General features: G+C 20.0%; 3 protein-coding genes across 3 annotated transcripts; all 3 read right to left on the bottom strand.

Annotated features, from left to right (window-relative positions):
• Positions 1-1,245: 1,245 nt before the first annotated feature.
• LOC128953155 (steroid 17-alpha-hydroxylase/17,20 lyase-like) lies at positions 1,246-4,499 on the bottom strand. The gene is made up of 5 exons (XM_054298630.1): positions 4,494-4,499; positions 4,295-4,380; positions 3,718-3,754; positions 2,418-3,003; positions 1,246-1,610 (listed from the first exon to the last, which is right to left on the bottom strand). Exons 1-5 carry the CDS (start codon positions 4,497-4,499, stop codon positions 1,246-1,248), a joined length of 1,080 nt encoding a protein of 359 aa, XP_054154605.1.
• A 75-nt stretch (positions 4,500-4,574) lies between these two features.
• On the bottom strand, positions 4,575-8,405 carry LOC128953154 (steroid 17-alpha-hydroxylase/17,20 lyase-like). The gene is made up of 7 exons (XM_054298629.1): positions 8,240-8,405; positions 7,926-8,099; positions 7,078-7,162; positions 6,809-6,973; positions 6,136-6,737; positions 5,730-6,062; positions 4,575-4,591 (listed from the first exon to the last, which is right to left on the bottom strand). The coding sequence occupies exons 1-7, from the start codon at positions 8,403-8,405 to the stop codon at positions 4,575-4,577; spliced, it is 1,542 nt and encodes a 513-aa protein (XP_054154604.1).
• A 2,999-nt stretch (positions 8,406-11,404) lies between these two features.
• On the bottom strand, positions 11,405-14,081 carry LOC128953153 (cytochrome P450 2E1-like). Its single transcript, XM_054298628.1, has 6 exons — positions 13,916-14,081; positions 13,615-13,788; positions 12,839-12,923; positions 12,567-12,731; positions 11,867-12,468; positions 11,405-11,778 (listed from the first exon to the last, which is right to left on the bottom strand). The coding sequence occupies exons 1-6, from the start codon at positions 14,079-14,081 to the stop codon at positions 11,405-11,407; spliced, it is 1,566 nt and encodes a 521-aa protein (XP_054154603.1).
• Positions 14,082-15,270: the final 1,189 nt, after the last annotated feature.

Raw genomic sequence — 15,270 nt, 5'->3', positions numbered from 1 at the left:
AAAAACTTATAACTCCCACCCCCACTAATTAAATCAAAATTAGATTTCAATGTATAGTTAAGGCATAGTTACACATATACAGTATGATTACTGTTATATATAATATATTAGTTATGTTTAACTGTAATATTATTTTTTGATGAAAAACAATAACTGCTGTATCAGCTAATGATATGACAATTATTATATACTGTATATACAATAAAAAAATAAACTAAATTTATTATAAATATAATCACAAAAAAAGCATTATATTTTTTGCAATAAATTTTATTTTGTACTTAATTTTTATTATGTTTATTAAATATTACAAATTAATAATAATATAAAAAGATAATTATCAAAACAATAATTGGTACTATAATATATACAGTATAAAAAACATCATTTAAAATTATTTTATTATATTATAAGTGCATAAATTAATAATATTTATAAAAAAAATTATTATAAAATATAAAATAAGGATTTATTAATATTTTTTTAAAAAAAATATTTACATATTGTGTATATTATTTTAACATAAGGTTTATAGAAAATTTTAATGAAACTGTAATATCATTTTTTTATGAAAACAAAAACTGCTGTATCATCTAATGATATGACAATTATTATACTGTAATTATACAATAAAAAACTAAATTTATTATAAATATAATCAAAAAAAAACATTATATTTAAAAAAAAATAAATTAAATTTATATAAGATCATATGATAAAATATTAATATAATATTAATATTAATATAAAATCAATTAAATAAAATCAAAGGAGAATTTAGCTAAATATTTTTTTATGTCTATATAATATATTGTTTAATTACTATTTAGCAATAATTTATATATATATATATTTATGAAGTTAAATAAATTGTTTATTATTTCTAATTAAATAATTGTTAATATTTAAAACAATTTTTAAATATTATTTATATTTATATAAAAAGATTTTATTATTTTATCAGAGCACGAATTATTAATAATTAAAAAAAATAATAATTTTAATCTTTAATTGTTAATTGTTAATTAAAACATAAAACAAGCATTTAGTACACTATAAAAACTATATATTAAAATTTGAAATAATACTCAAATATATAATGCAATAAAACTATTAATTTTTTTTGACAACTACTGACATATTTTTCGGTATCATATAATTACATAAAATATATATATATATATATATTTAAAAAAATATTTAACATTAAATAAAAATAAGTTTGAGAATTAAAAAAAATTGTTTTTAGTTTTTAGTAAACATAATTGTATAACTAGTTGGAGTAATTGAATCGCCATTATTAGGATCGGCATCAAAACCCTGATGACTGTCCAAAACAATATCATAGTTTTGTGTCGACTGTAGAAAACGGGTCAACACTAGGAACAGGTCAGCGATGGCCAACTTTTCGCCTAAACATACACGACGTCCGATACCAAAGGGTATGAAAGCCGGTTGTTGTGAACGGGTTATCATATAATGGTTGTCACTGTCGAGGAAGCGCTCGGGTATAAAGTCGTTAGGATTTGTCCAATACTTGTTGCTGTCGTTTCTCATAATAAATCCCTGATAGACAACTACTGACATATTTTTCGGTATCATATAATTACCTTAAAAAATATAATTATAAAAAATACATATTTAATCTAAAAAATAAAAAATAATAAAATAATAATTTTAACTACAAATACCTATTTTACTGTCGACTATAGCCTTATGAGTCAGCCCTACCGGAACATTATTTCTAAATCTTAATGTTTCCGATATGAATGCCATTATATAATGACATCGATGTCTATCGTCAAGTGTTGGCAATCGGTCACCGATTTTATCTAAAAATTTCATTTCGTAATTTTTTTGCACCAATAAATCATTGGATAAAAACAATAGTAGCCATAGGAATGTATTATAGGTGGTATCGATTCCGGCAAAAAACATATCAAACACAGTCATACCGAGCTTATCATCCGTTAGATACTTAGCCACAGATTGTTTGCTATCATCTCCCACTCCCTGTCCCACTCCCTCCCGGAGCAGCGCATCGTTTTTAGCCGCAATCAATGTATCGCAAAAATCTCGTTCAATACACGGATCGTAATGGGAATGGACCGGGAGGTAGACTATAATATTGGTAATAAAATTTTGCCAAATAGTAGACCAAATAACCAATTAGTAGACTTGTTATTGTTGTCCATATATCTGTTATAATCAATGTTAATAATTGTATCAATACAGACATTACTTTAATAATTATTATTATTAATAATTTAAGTTTAAAAAAAAATTATTTTTTGATGAAAGTATATTTTTAGCTGTTTTCAGATACTGTACTTTTTTAATACTAAAACAAAATTAAAAATATCATTTATAAGAAATTTCAAATTTAAAAAAATATATATATTATAGTCATCAATAACCTATTTTACTGTCGACTATTGCTTTATGTGAGACAGCAATGGGCGTAACATTTCTGAATCTTAGGGTTTCCGATATGAATGCCATTATATAATGACATCGATGTCTATCGTCAAGTGTTGGCAATCTGTCACCGATTTTATCTAAAATTTCATTTCGTAATTTTTTTTGCACCAATAAATCATTGGATAAAAACAATAGTAGCCATAGGAATGTATTATAGGTGGTATCGATTCCGGCAAAAAACATATCAAACACAGTCATACCGAGCTTATCATCCGTTAGATACTTAGCCATAGATTGTTTGCTATCATCTCCCACTCCCTGTCCCACTTCCTCCCGGAGCAGTGCATCGTTTTTAGCCGCAATCAATGTATCGCAAAAATCTCGTTCAATACACGGATCGTAATCCAAATAATGATTTTTTAGTTTTTCAATAATAATTTCGCGAATTTCATCGAAATTTGTAGTTATTTTGTTAACAAATTTATAGTCAATCCATTGAATTAGTTTTGAATATTCCCATAAAATTAAACGATATCCTAATTCGTAATTTAAATCGTTTAAAAAATATTTAAATTTTTTAAACTCCGGATCATCGATATTATAACTATTAGTTTTTAAATAAATATTAAAAATATTTTTATATATATTATATACCGTAAATACTATATATATATACTTTTCATTGAAAGCACTGTTAGCCAAAATGTTTAAAAATGTTAGATATATATAATCTGATGGTTCAATGGGTTTGTTTGGACCAATAGTTTTCAACATAGTTTCCACTGTTTTATCGACACAATCGACGACTACGTTAACCAATCGTTCATTGTTTGAATATTTTCTGATAATTTATTTGATTTTGTTATTTAAAAATAAATATTTTTTTTAATTTTTCAAATTTAATAAATAAAAATCAATAAACACGTACTTAACTGCCGCGTGCGCAACAAGTCTACGCGTTTCCCAATTGGGTCCGTAATCAGCCATTATGATACCATTACCTTGTAAATTTACTAAAATTAAAATATTTTAAATATTAGTAATTTGAATTTTTGAATTTTATAATACTGTAAAATTCTGTAATGTTTTTTATATACTTTTTATTTATTATGTTAAAAATTATTTCAAAATTAATTTAGTAAAATAAATAATTGATGCATTTTTTTATTTATCATAAATATAATAATTATGTAGTTTATTAAATTTATTAAAAAAAACAACAACAACAAATTAATTTTAATAAAAATATTAAATCTATATTTATTATAAAACATGGAAAAACATAATTTAATAGATTTTAAAATTTTTATACTTTATAATGTTACTGTCAACACTGGTTTTTTTAAAAAAAATAAATTTTACAAATTTAAAAAAATTTATAAAATAAAATAGACTAGCTGGTATACTAGGGTACTTAATAAAACTATAAAAATAATATTCAAAAATCTCAAATCTAAAACTACTGTCTCTATGACTTAATATAGCATTTAGGTGATCATAATAATCATTTAAAATTTACAAATTAGAAATTTTTAAAAAATAAATAAATTACATTAAATTATATATTTTTTCTTAATTTAAAAATAAAAAATTATTATAATTACCAACATAATTTTAAGTCCTTCCTGAAAATTCTGATTTATTAAATACATCTCTAGCTATGACCGGATCGGTGATCATAATTTGCGGACAGTTTCCCAAATATACGGTAAATATTGGACCATATTTTTTGGCCAATTTTCTCATAGCGTAATCCCAATGATGTTTAGTTCTAAATGCTAAATGATTTTCAACAAAAAAAAATAGATAAATAAATATTTAATAATTTTTTGATTAAAACAAAATAATAATACTAATGTAAAATATTAGTTGATTATTATTATTATTATTATTATTATTATTATTATAAAACCTAATAAATTGCCGATCAATGGTAATGGGAATGGACCGGGAGGTAGACTATAATATTGGTAATAAAATTTTGCCAAATAGTAGACCAAATAACCAATTAGTAGACTTATAATTGTTGTCCATATATCTGGTATAATCAATGTTAATAATTGTATCAATACAGACATTACTGTAATAATAATTATTAATGTTATTAATAATTTAGGTTTAAAAAAATTTATTTTTTTGATGAAATTATATTTTTAGCTGTTTTCAGATACTGTGCATTTTTGATATTAAAACAAAATTACAAATATCATTTATAAGAAATTTCAAATTTAAAATAAATATATTATAGTCATCAATAAAAAATAAAAATTTTAAAAAATTCAAATTATCAAAACAATAGTTGTTATTATAATATTTATATTGAAGAAATAAAAAAACATTTTTTAACTTAACTTAAAACTGTATAAATAGATTATCAATTTGTAATACTGTCAATATTTATATATATAAATTGTTTATTAAGTTTAATTGTGTTAATATTTAAAACAATTTTTTAAACATTATGTAAAAAGATTTTAATTATATTTATAAGTGCATAAATTATTAATATTTAAAATTTAATAAATAGTTTAAAATCTATAACTTAAAGTTTTTTATTGTTAATTAAAACATAAAACAAGCATTTAGTACCCTATATAAACTATATATTATAATTTAAAATAATACTCAAATATTTAATGGAAAAATACTATTAATTTGTTTTTTGTTTGAAATAAAAATTATTTTGTACTTAATATTATTATTTTAGTGAATATTAAATTAAATAATATTGAGTACAAGTATTCATGATATGATATTTCAATAAAAGTTTACTAGAAATAATTTTTTTTTATAAAAACATTAATAATTTTTATATTATTAATTTTAACTTACTAATGTTATAATAACAAAATATAATTTAAATCAAAAAAAAACTATATTTAAAATATAAAGAAAATAATACAATAATCTTATGTTTAATTAATACTTTGTTAGTAATAAAAATTGTAAAAATCTTATATTGTAATCTATATTATTATTATTATTAAATAATAATTATAAAATAAAATATATAAAAAATTATTAAAAAAAACTTGAAAAAATTAACACCATAAATATACCATAAATAACCATAAATAAACAAATTAATAATATAATTAGTACAGTATAAACTAAAATATATAAATCTAGTGATAAACATCAAACAATTGTCTATATTTTCTAATATATATATATATATATAAACTTTATATATAATTAGCATAAATTTCAATAATAATAATAATATCTAATTAGATCAATAAAACTTAAAAAAATAATAATAATAATAATTTATAATGATTTAGATTTAAACATAATTGTATAACTACTGGGACTAATTAAATCGATATTATTAGGATCGGCATCAAAACCCTGATGACTGTCCAAAACAATGTCATAGTTTTGTGTCGACTGTAGAAATCGGGTCAAAATCAGAAACAGTTCAGCGATGGCCAACTTATCGCCTAAACATATACGACGTCCGACACCGAAAGGCATGTAAGCTGTTTGTTGTAAACGGTTTATCATATAATGGTTGTCACTGTCGATGAAGCGCTCGGGTATGAAGTCGTTAGGATTTGTCCAATACTTGTTGCTATCGTTTCGCATAATAAATCCCTGATAGACAACTACTGACATATTTTTCGGTATCATATAATTACCTGAAATATATATATATATATATATATTTAAAATAAAAATATTTAACTTTAAAAAAAACAATAAAACTAAAACCTATTTTACTGTCGACTATTGCTTTATGTGAGACAGCAATGGGCGTAACATTTCTGAATCTTAGGGTTTCCGATATGAATGCCATTACATAATGACATCGATGTCTATCGTCAAGTGTTGGCAATCGGTCACCGATTTTATCGGAAATTTCTTTACGTAATTTTTTCTGTACCACTAAATCGTTGGCCAAAAACAATAGTAGCCATTGAAATGTATTATAGGATGTATCGGTTCGGGCAAGAAATATATCCAACACAATCATACCGAGCTTATCATCTGTTAGATAGTTAGCCACAGATTGTTTGCTACTATCTCCCTGTCTCTGTCCCACATCCCGGAGCGCCGTATTTTTCGCTTCAATCAATGTATCGCATAAATCTCGTTCAATAGACGGATCGTAATCTTTCAAATGATTTCTAATTTTTTTAACTATAATTTCACGAATTTCTTCATAAATTTTAGTTATTTTTTCAAAAGCTTTATAGTCTATCCATTGAATTAGTTTTGAATATTCCCATAAAACAAATCTAGTTTTCCAATCGTAAATTATATCGTTTAAAACATATTTGAATTTTTTAAACTCTGGATCATCGATATTATAACTAGTAGTTTAAAATAAATAATTAAAAATATAGTTAAAATGTTTTTTTTAAATTAGCAAAAATATTTATACTTTTCATTGAAAGCACTGTTAGCCATAATGTTTAAAAATGTTAGATAAATATAATTTGAATGTTCAATGGGTTTGTTTGGACCAATAGTTTTCAACATTGTTTCCACTGTTTTATCGACACAATCGACGATTACGTTAACCAATCGTTCATTGTTTGAATATTTTCTGTGAAAATTTATTTCATTTTTGTTATTATTTTTTTGAAAAAAATAAATATTTTTAAATTTTTTTGAATTAAAAAAATAAAATCAAAATCAATAGACACGTACTTAACTGCCGCGTGCGTAACATTTCTACGCGTTTCCAAATTGGGTCCGTAATCAGCCATTATGATACCATCACCTAATAGTTTTACTAAATTAAAATATTTATAAATTTTTATTTATTTATTTTTTTGAATTTTTGAATTATTATTAGTATTAATCAGTGTTTGAGAAATACAATACTTTATAAAATACAGTTAAAAACTAAAAGATAATATTTTTATTTAAGATTATTATTATTATTATTATTATTATTATTATTATTATTATTATTATTATTATTATTATTATTATTATTATTATTATTATTATTATTATTATTATTATTATTATTATTATTATTATTATTATTATTATTATTATTATTATTATTATTATTATTATTATTATTATTATTATTATTATTATTATTATTATTATTATTATTATTATTATTATTATTAGTACTAGTTTGATCTAGATTTTCTGTTTTGTAAACCAAATTGGTCATGTACTATATATATATATATATTATATTATATACTATATAAACAATTTTATTCTATGCCAACACTGGTATTAATAAATTTTTTTATAAATAAAATAAAATAAAAATTATAACTAGACTAGGGTACTTATTCTAATAAAAAATACCAAAAAAAAATTAACATAATCTAACACTCTATGACCTCATTATAACAACATGTTGTTAGATAGCATCCATATGTAACACCTATGTAATACCTGCACTCATCCCGCCCCCTAAAAAAATAAATAAATGAAATCCTACCAGTGCTTCCAATAATCATTTAAAATTTATCAATTAAAACATTTTTTTTATAAAAAATAGTTATTTTTAAAAAAAAAATTATTACCAAAATAAGTTTGAATCCGTCCCGAAAATTCTGATCTATTAAATACATCTCTAGCTATGACCGGATCGGTGATCACTATTTGAGGACTGTTTCCCAAATATACGGTAAATATTGGACCATATTTTTTGGCCAATTTTCTCATATTGTATTCCCAATGATGTTTAGTTCTAAAATCTATGTTTTTTTATAAAAAAATAAAATAAAAATAGATAAATTATTAATAATTTAGATTTTTAGAAAATACTAATAATAATAATAATAATAATAATAATAATATTTATTGTAAAAAATAGTTGACTATTTAGTATACAAACTTAAATAATTGCCGATAAATGGTAATGGAAATGGACCGGGAGGTAGACTATAATATTGGTAATAAAATTTTGCCAAATAGTAGACCAAATAACCAATTAGTAGACTTATAATTGTTGTCCAGATATCCGATATAATCAATGAATATAATTGTCTCAATACAGACATTATTGTAATATTATTATTATTAACATAAGTTTAAAATAAAAATTTTAATTAAATTTTATTTTACAGATACTGTACTTTAAATACTTAATAAAAATATTATATGAAAATTTACTTTAATCATTTATAATAAAAAATTCAAATTTTAAAATATCCTAGTCATCAATAGACATTAAAATTGAAAAAATACAAAAAATTATTAAAACAATAATTGTTTTTATAATATATATATTAAAAAAACACTGTTTAGTTTAAAAGAAAATTTTTAATTTTTTAATATAATTAGTGAATATAATTGTCTCAATTCAGACATATTTTGTATATTATTATTAAAATAAGTTTTGAAAAAAATTAGTGAAATTTTTTAGTTTAAGTTGTTTTATATACTGTATTATAATATATACTTATAACTTAAAATACTTAATTAATTTAATTACTTAATAACTTATTAATTATTAATAATTTAAATATTTGATAATGATTTGACAATTATATACTGTATATATATATATAAGGATTGGGAAAAAATACCAAGGTTCAATTTGTAGACTACATAACCAATTAGTAGACTTATTATTGTTGTCTATATATATATATATATATATATATATATATATATATATATAATGATATAATGATTATAAAAATAATAGTCTCAATACAGGACTTATTGTGTATATATTATTATTAATTTAAAAGTTTTTAATTTTTTTAAAAATTTTATGCCCTACCCTCGCTTCCCCTCCCCCACTAATGCACCCCTGGTTTCAACATTTTTTTTTTAAATTATTTAGGTATAGTTACACATACTTTATATAATTTATGTTTAGTTTTTAATATTGAATTTGTTTTATTTGGTAAAATAAAATAACTGCTGTATCAGCTAATGATATGACAATTATTATATATGACTGTATAATAGATTACTATTTTTTATTATTACAAAATAAATTATATTTTGTACCCTAAATAATATTAATTTATTATTTTATTGTTTATTACAAAATAATTATAATATTTATATAAAAAAACAACTTTTCATGATATGATATTTGAAAAAAACATTAGAAAAACATAGACACTAATAAATTTTACATCAATAAAATCATTAATACTTCAAAAACATTTAATAATAACATCTAAAAAAACATAGAAATAGTTTTTTTTAAATATTTAATTTAAGTTACTATTTGTTATAATATGACCAAAAAAAATTTAATTTTAAATCAATAAATTATATTTAAAATAATACAATAATAATCTTATATTTAATTTTATATTTAGTTTTTTTTAGTAATAAAAATTGTAAATTTTATTTAACAATTGTTTTTCAGATACTGTACTTTAAATACTTATAAAAATATTATATGAAAATTTACTTTAATCATTTATTAGAAATTAAAATTTTAAAAAATATCCTAGTCATTAAATAAACATTAATATTTAAAATAAATAAAAAATTATTATTATAAACATATATTTAACAAAAAACATTATTTTTAAAAGATTTTATTATTTTATAAGTGCATAAATTATTAATAGTTTTAAAATATACTAAATAGTTTTAAATAATTAATTTAATAGTATTAATAGTTAATTAAAATATAAAATAAGCATTTAGTACCCCATAATATTTTTTTTAAAAATAATTTCCCAGTGAAAAAAGGAGGGAATTTATAGACAGTATATAATTTAATATTTATGTAATAATATTTTAGTATAACTAAATAGATGTAATGAAAATTGTAAATTTTATAACACAATAGACATAAACTTTTTTTTTAAAAAAAATTATGAAATAATAATCAAATATTTAATGCAATAAAAACATTATTATTGCAATAATTTTTACTTTGTAAACAATATTATTATTTTAATAAATATTACAAAATAATAATATTGTGTACAATTTTTCATGATATGATATTTAAAAAAAAAGTTTTAAAATATTAGAAAAACAATAAAAACATTATAATTAATAAAAACATTAATATTTTTAAATCTAATAATACAGTATAATTCATATATAGAAATAATTTTATATTTAATTTAATTTACAATTGTTATAACTTAATGTAATTATTATATATTTAAAATATAAAGCAATTAACATAATAATCTTATATTTAATTAAAAAATTTAATTTAATCAATTATTTAATTGAATAAAACTATTATTTTTTTGGCAATAAATTATATTTTATACTTATTAATATTATTTTATTAAATATTACAAAATAAAAATTTTTAAAAATCAAGTTTTCATGATATGAAAAAAGTTTTAACAATTTAGAAAAACATAGACTTATAAACTTTCTAATAAAAAATATTAATAATTTTTATATCTAATTTAATTTAATATTATTATAATGAAAAAAAATATAATTTTAAACAATAAATTATATTAAAAATATAATGAAAATAACAAAATAATATTATATTTAATTTTTTATTTACTTTTTTTAGTAATAAAAAATTGTTAAATAATTAAAGTATTATACTTAAATTATTATAATTTGAAATTAAAACTGTTAGATGTTAAATGTACAGGATTATTTAATGAGTCATTTTTAAAAACATCATATTGTAATTAATGTTATTATTTTTACTAATTATTATAAAATAAAATATAAAAATTATAATAATTACTAGAAAAAATTAACACAATAAATATATATATATATATACTGTATATCTTTATATATATAATTGATTTTTATTTATTTAGTTGTGTAGTAAAAACTATAAAAAATAATGTAATTATTATAGTATTAAATTAATATATAAATATAGTGATAAACAAAAAACAATTAACTAAATTAATTTTCTAATTTTGTAAATATATAAATATAAATATATATATAATTAGAATAAATTTCAATAATAATAAATATAATAATATTTATAAAAAAAATCTAAAATTTGTATAATATTTTTTTTAGCAATTTATTAATATAATATATAAATTAGATAATAAACTATATATTATAAATTATATAGTAATTATGATTTAGATTTAAACATAATTGTATAACTACTGGGACTAATTGAATCGCTATTATTAGGATCGGCATCAAAACCCTGATGACTGTCCAAAACTATGTCATAGGTTTGTGTCGATTGTAGAAATCGGATCAAAACTAGGAACAGGTCAGCGATGGCCATCTTTTCGCCTATACATACACGACGTCCGACACCAAAGGGTATGAAATCTGGTTGCGAACCACTGGTTGGTGTCATATAATGGTTGTCACTGTCGATGAAGCGCTCGGGTATAAAGTCATTAGGATTTGTTGTCAAATACTTGTTGCTATCGTTTCTCAATATAAACCCCTGATAGACATATACTGACATATTTTTCGGTATCATATAATTACCTAAAAAAAATAATTTGAAAAAATATAATTATAAAATACATAAATTTAATCTAAAAAAATAAAATAATAATTATTGTATACAAAAAACCTATTTTACTGTCGACTATAGCCTTATGTTCGACGCCTACGGGAACAACATTTCTGAATCTTAATGTTTCCGATATGAATGCCATTGAATAATGACATCGTTGTCTATCGTCAAGTGTTGGCAATCGGTCACCGATTTTATCGGAAATTTCATTTCGTAATTTTTTTTGCACATTTAAATCATTTGCTAAAAACAATAGCATCCATTGAAATGTATTATAGGATGTATCGATTCCGGCAAAAAACATATCAAACACAGTCATACCGAGCTTATCATCCGTTAGATACTTAGCCACAGATTGTTTGCTAACTCCCACTCCCTGTCCCACTCCCTCCCGGAGCGCATTATTTTTAGCCGCAATCAATGTATCGCAAAAATCTCGTTCAATATTCTGATCGTAATCTTTATAATGAATTTTTAGTTTTTCAATAATAATTTCACGAATTTCATCGAAATGTTTAAGTATTTTTTTTAAATATTTATAATAAATCCATTGAATTAGTTTTGAATATTCACAGAAACTAATTAGTTGTGCCAATTCGTAAAATAAATCTTTTAAAACAAATTTGAATTTTTTAAATTCTGGATCATCGATACTATATCTAGTATTTAAAAAAAATAATAAATAAAATACTAAATAATTAAAAATATTGTCAATATATATATATATATATATATATATATATATATATATATATACTTTTCATTGAAAGCACTATTAGCCAAAATGTTTAAAAATGTTAGATATATATAATCTGATGGTTCAATGGGTTTGTTTGGACCAATAGTTTTCAACATTGTTTCCACTGTATTGTCCACACAATCGACGACTACGTTAACCAATCGTTCATTGTTTGAATATTTTCTTTAAAAAATTTATTTGTTGTTGTTATTTATATAAAAAATAAATTTTATAAATATTTTTTTTTATTATAAAATAAATAATAAAATCAAAATCTAATAAACACGTACTTAACTGCCGCGTGCGCAACATTTCTACGTGTTTCCCAATTGGGTCCGTAATCAGCCATTATGACACCATCACCCATTAATTTGACTTATAAATTAAAATATTTAATATTAATATTTTTATTTTAAATTTAATCAAATAGTAGAATATATTATGTTTTTAAAAAAAATTGCTTTAAAATATTTAATAAAAATATAATTATTATTATTATTATTATTATAATCGTGTATTTTTAGTTAATTATTATAACATGTTGTTAGACTGTCTTGCTGTTGTCTACCTGCCTCTGCCCTCCCCCCCCCAAAAAAAAATAAATAAATAAAAACCACCTACCAGTGCTTACAATAATCACTTAAAATTTACAAATTAACTAATTTTATAACTTTTTTATTTTTTTAAGCCAAATTTGTAATGTAATATACATTATAATTATTATTTTATATACTGTATAATCTATCTGTCAACACTAGTTTTTAAATAAAAAAATACTAACAAAATAAATTTTTAAAAAAAATCATAACTAGTCTAACTTAATCACAATAAAACTATAAACAATTTTTGTTGTTGTTGTCGAAAAAAAACCTATAATCTAACATTATTTATATGACTCAATATAACAACAAAGTTTCCCCTCCCCCCTCCTCAAAAAAAAACCTACCAGTGCTCACAATAATCATAATCAAATTTACTAATAAGAAATAATATTTTTTTTTTTAAAAATAAAATAAAATTATAATTATTTATTTAATAAAATAAAATAAAAAGTAAAAACAATTACCAAAATAAGTTTGAGTTTTTCCCGAAAAATCCGATTTATTGAATGCTTTTCTAGCTATGACCGGATCGGTGATCATAATTTGCGGACTGTTTCCCAAATATACGGTAAATATTGGACCATATTTTTTGGCCAATTTTCTCATAATATAATCCCAATGATGTCTACTTCTAAATGCTATAAATGATTTTTGCATAAAACAAACAAACAAAATAGATAAATAAATATTTAATAATTTTTTTTGATTAAAACAAATTAATAATAATAATATTTAAATGAAATAAATAATTATTATTATACAAACTTAATAAATTGCCGATCAATGGTAATGGGAATGGACCGGGAGGTAGACTATAATATTGGTAATAAAATTTTGCCAAATAGTAGACAACATAACCAATTAGTAGACTAATAATTGTTGTCCAGATATCCGATATAATCAATGAATATAATTGGCTCAATGCAGACATTATTGTAATAATAATAATAATTTATATTATTATTAAAATAAGTTTAAAATTAGAAAATTTTTAGTTAAATGTTTAATTTTTTTTTAAACTCAAATTTTATTTTAAGTTGTTTTCAAATCTACTGTAGTTTTAAATACTTATAACTCTCTCCTCCACTAATTAAATCAAAATTAGGTTTCAATATATAAGTTAAGGTATAGTCAGACATATATATGATTACTGTTATATTAAATATAAATATAATATTATAATATAAAATCAATACAAACTTTATTGTAATAATAATAATAACAATTACTATTAATCTTAGTTTAATAAATAATTTTAATTTTATGTTGACTATTAGATACTGTATTTTAAATACTATACGCAAATAACAAACGCAAATAATAAACGCAAGTAATTAAAATTTTAAAATATCATAGTCATTAATATTTTGATAATATTAAAATAAAAATTTAAAAAAAAAATCATATTATCAAAACAATAATTATTATTATATTATATATATATATATAAATTAAAAAGATATTATTATTAATATTTATTTATTATTAATTAATAATTATTATATAGTAAATAGTTTTAAACAATAACTTAAAAGTTTTTATAGTTAATTAAAATATAAAATAAGTATTTAGTACCCCATAAAAAACAATATATATTTTTTTAAAAATTATTTTCCAGGAAAAAAAGGAGGGAATTTATATATAGTATATAATATAATATATGTATAAAATATTGTAAATATAATTTTATAACTCAATAGACATAAACTACTACTAAAATAATGAAATAATAGTCAAATATTTAATGCATTAAAACAATTATTTTGTACTTAAATATTATTATTATTTTATTAAATATTTCAAACATAATAATAATCTTTAAAAAGAAACTTAAGTTTTCATGAATGATATTTCAGAAATTTTTTTTTTAAATTAGAAAAACATAGACTAATAATTTTTTTTTATTTTAATTAAAACACTAATACTTATAAATATAATAATACTATAATATTTCTTATTAAAATTATATTAAAATTTTTTCTACATTTAATTCCAGTTACTATTGTTATACTATGACAAAACATAATTTAAAAACAATAAAATATATTTAAAATATAATAGAAAGAAAATAATATAATAATCTTTAATTTTAATTAGTTTTGTTAGTGTAATAAAAATTG

The sequence above is a fragment of the Oppia nitens genome, unplaced genomic scaffold (genome assembly GCF_028296485.1).
Source record: "Oppia nitens isolate AA-2021 unplaced genomic scaffold, nextdenovo-longstitch-racon4-pilon3 scaffold20_pilon_pilon_pilon, whole genome shotgun sequence".
NCBI classification, from domain to species: Eukaryota; Metazoa; Arthropoda; class Arachnida; order Sarcoptiformes; family Oppiidae; genus Oppia; species Oppia nitens.
Note: the sequence above shows the minus strand (reverse complement) of the source record. Positions and strands in the feature narration are given on the sequence as shown.

Excerpts from the sequence above, each read along its gene's own strand:
- LOC128953154 (XM_054298629.1), bottom strand. The coding sequence starts at position 8,405 with ATGTCTGTATTGAGACAATTATATTCATTGATTATATCGGATATCTGG. Across the intron at positions 8,100-8,239 it reads ATTTATCGGCAATTATTTAA|ATTTTAGAACTAAACATCAT; the intron begins GTTTGTATACTA and ends AAAAAAACATAG. Across the intron at positions 6,063-6,135 it reads AATAGTCGACAGTAAAATAG|GTAATTATATGATACCGAAA; the intron begins GTTTTAGTTTTA and ends TATATATTTCAG.
- LOC128953155 (XM_054298630.1), bottom strand. Across the intron at positions 3,755-4,294 it reads AATAATAATAATAATAATAA|TGTTGACAGTAACATTATAA; the intron begins TCAACTAATATT and ends TAAAAAAACCAG. Across the intron at positions 3,004-3,717 it reads TAAAGTATAAAAATTTTAAA|TTTAAAAAATTTAAATATTT; the intron begins ATCTATTAAATT and ends GATGATCCGGAG.
- LOC128953153 (XM_054298628.1), bottom strand. The coding sequence starts at position 14,081 with ATGTCTGCATTGAGCCAATTATATTCATTGATTATATCGGATATCTGG. Across the intron at positions 13,789-13,915 it reads ATTGATCGGCAATTTATTAA|CATTTAGAAGTAGACATCAT; the intron begins GTTTGTATAATA and ends AATCATTTATAG. Across the intron at positions 12,469-12,566 it reads AATAGTGCTTTCAATGAAAA|ATATAGTATCGATGATCCAG; the intron begins GTATATATATAT and ends TTTAAATACTAG.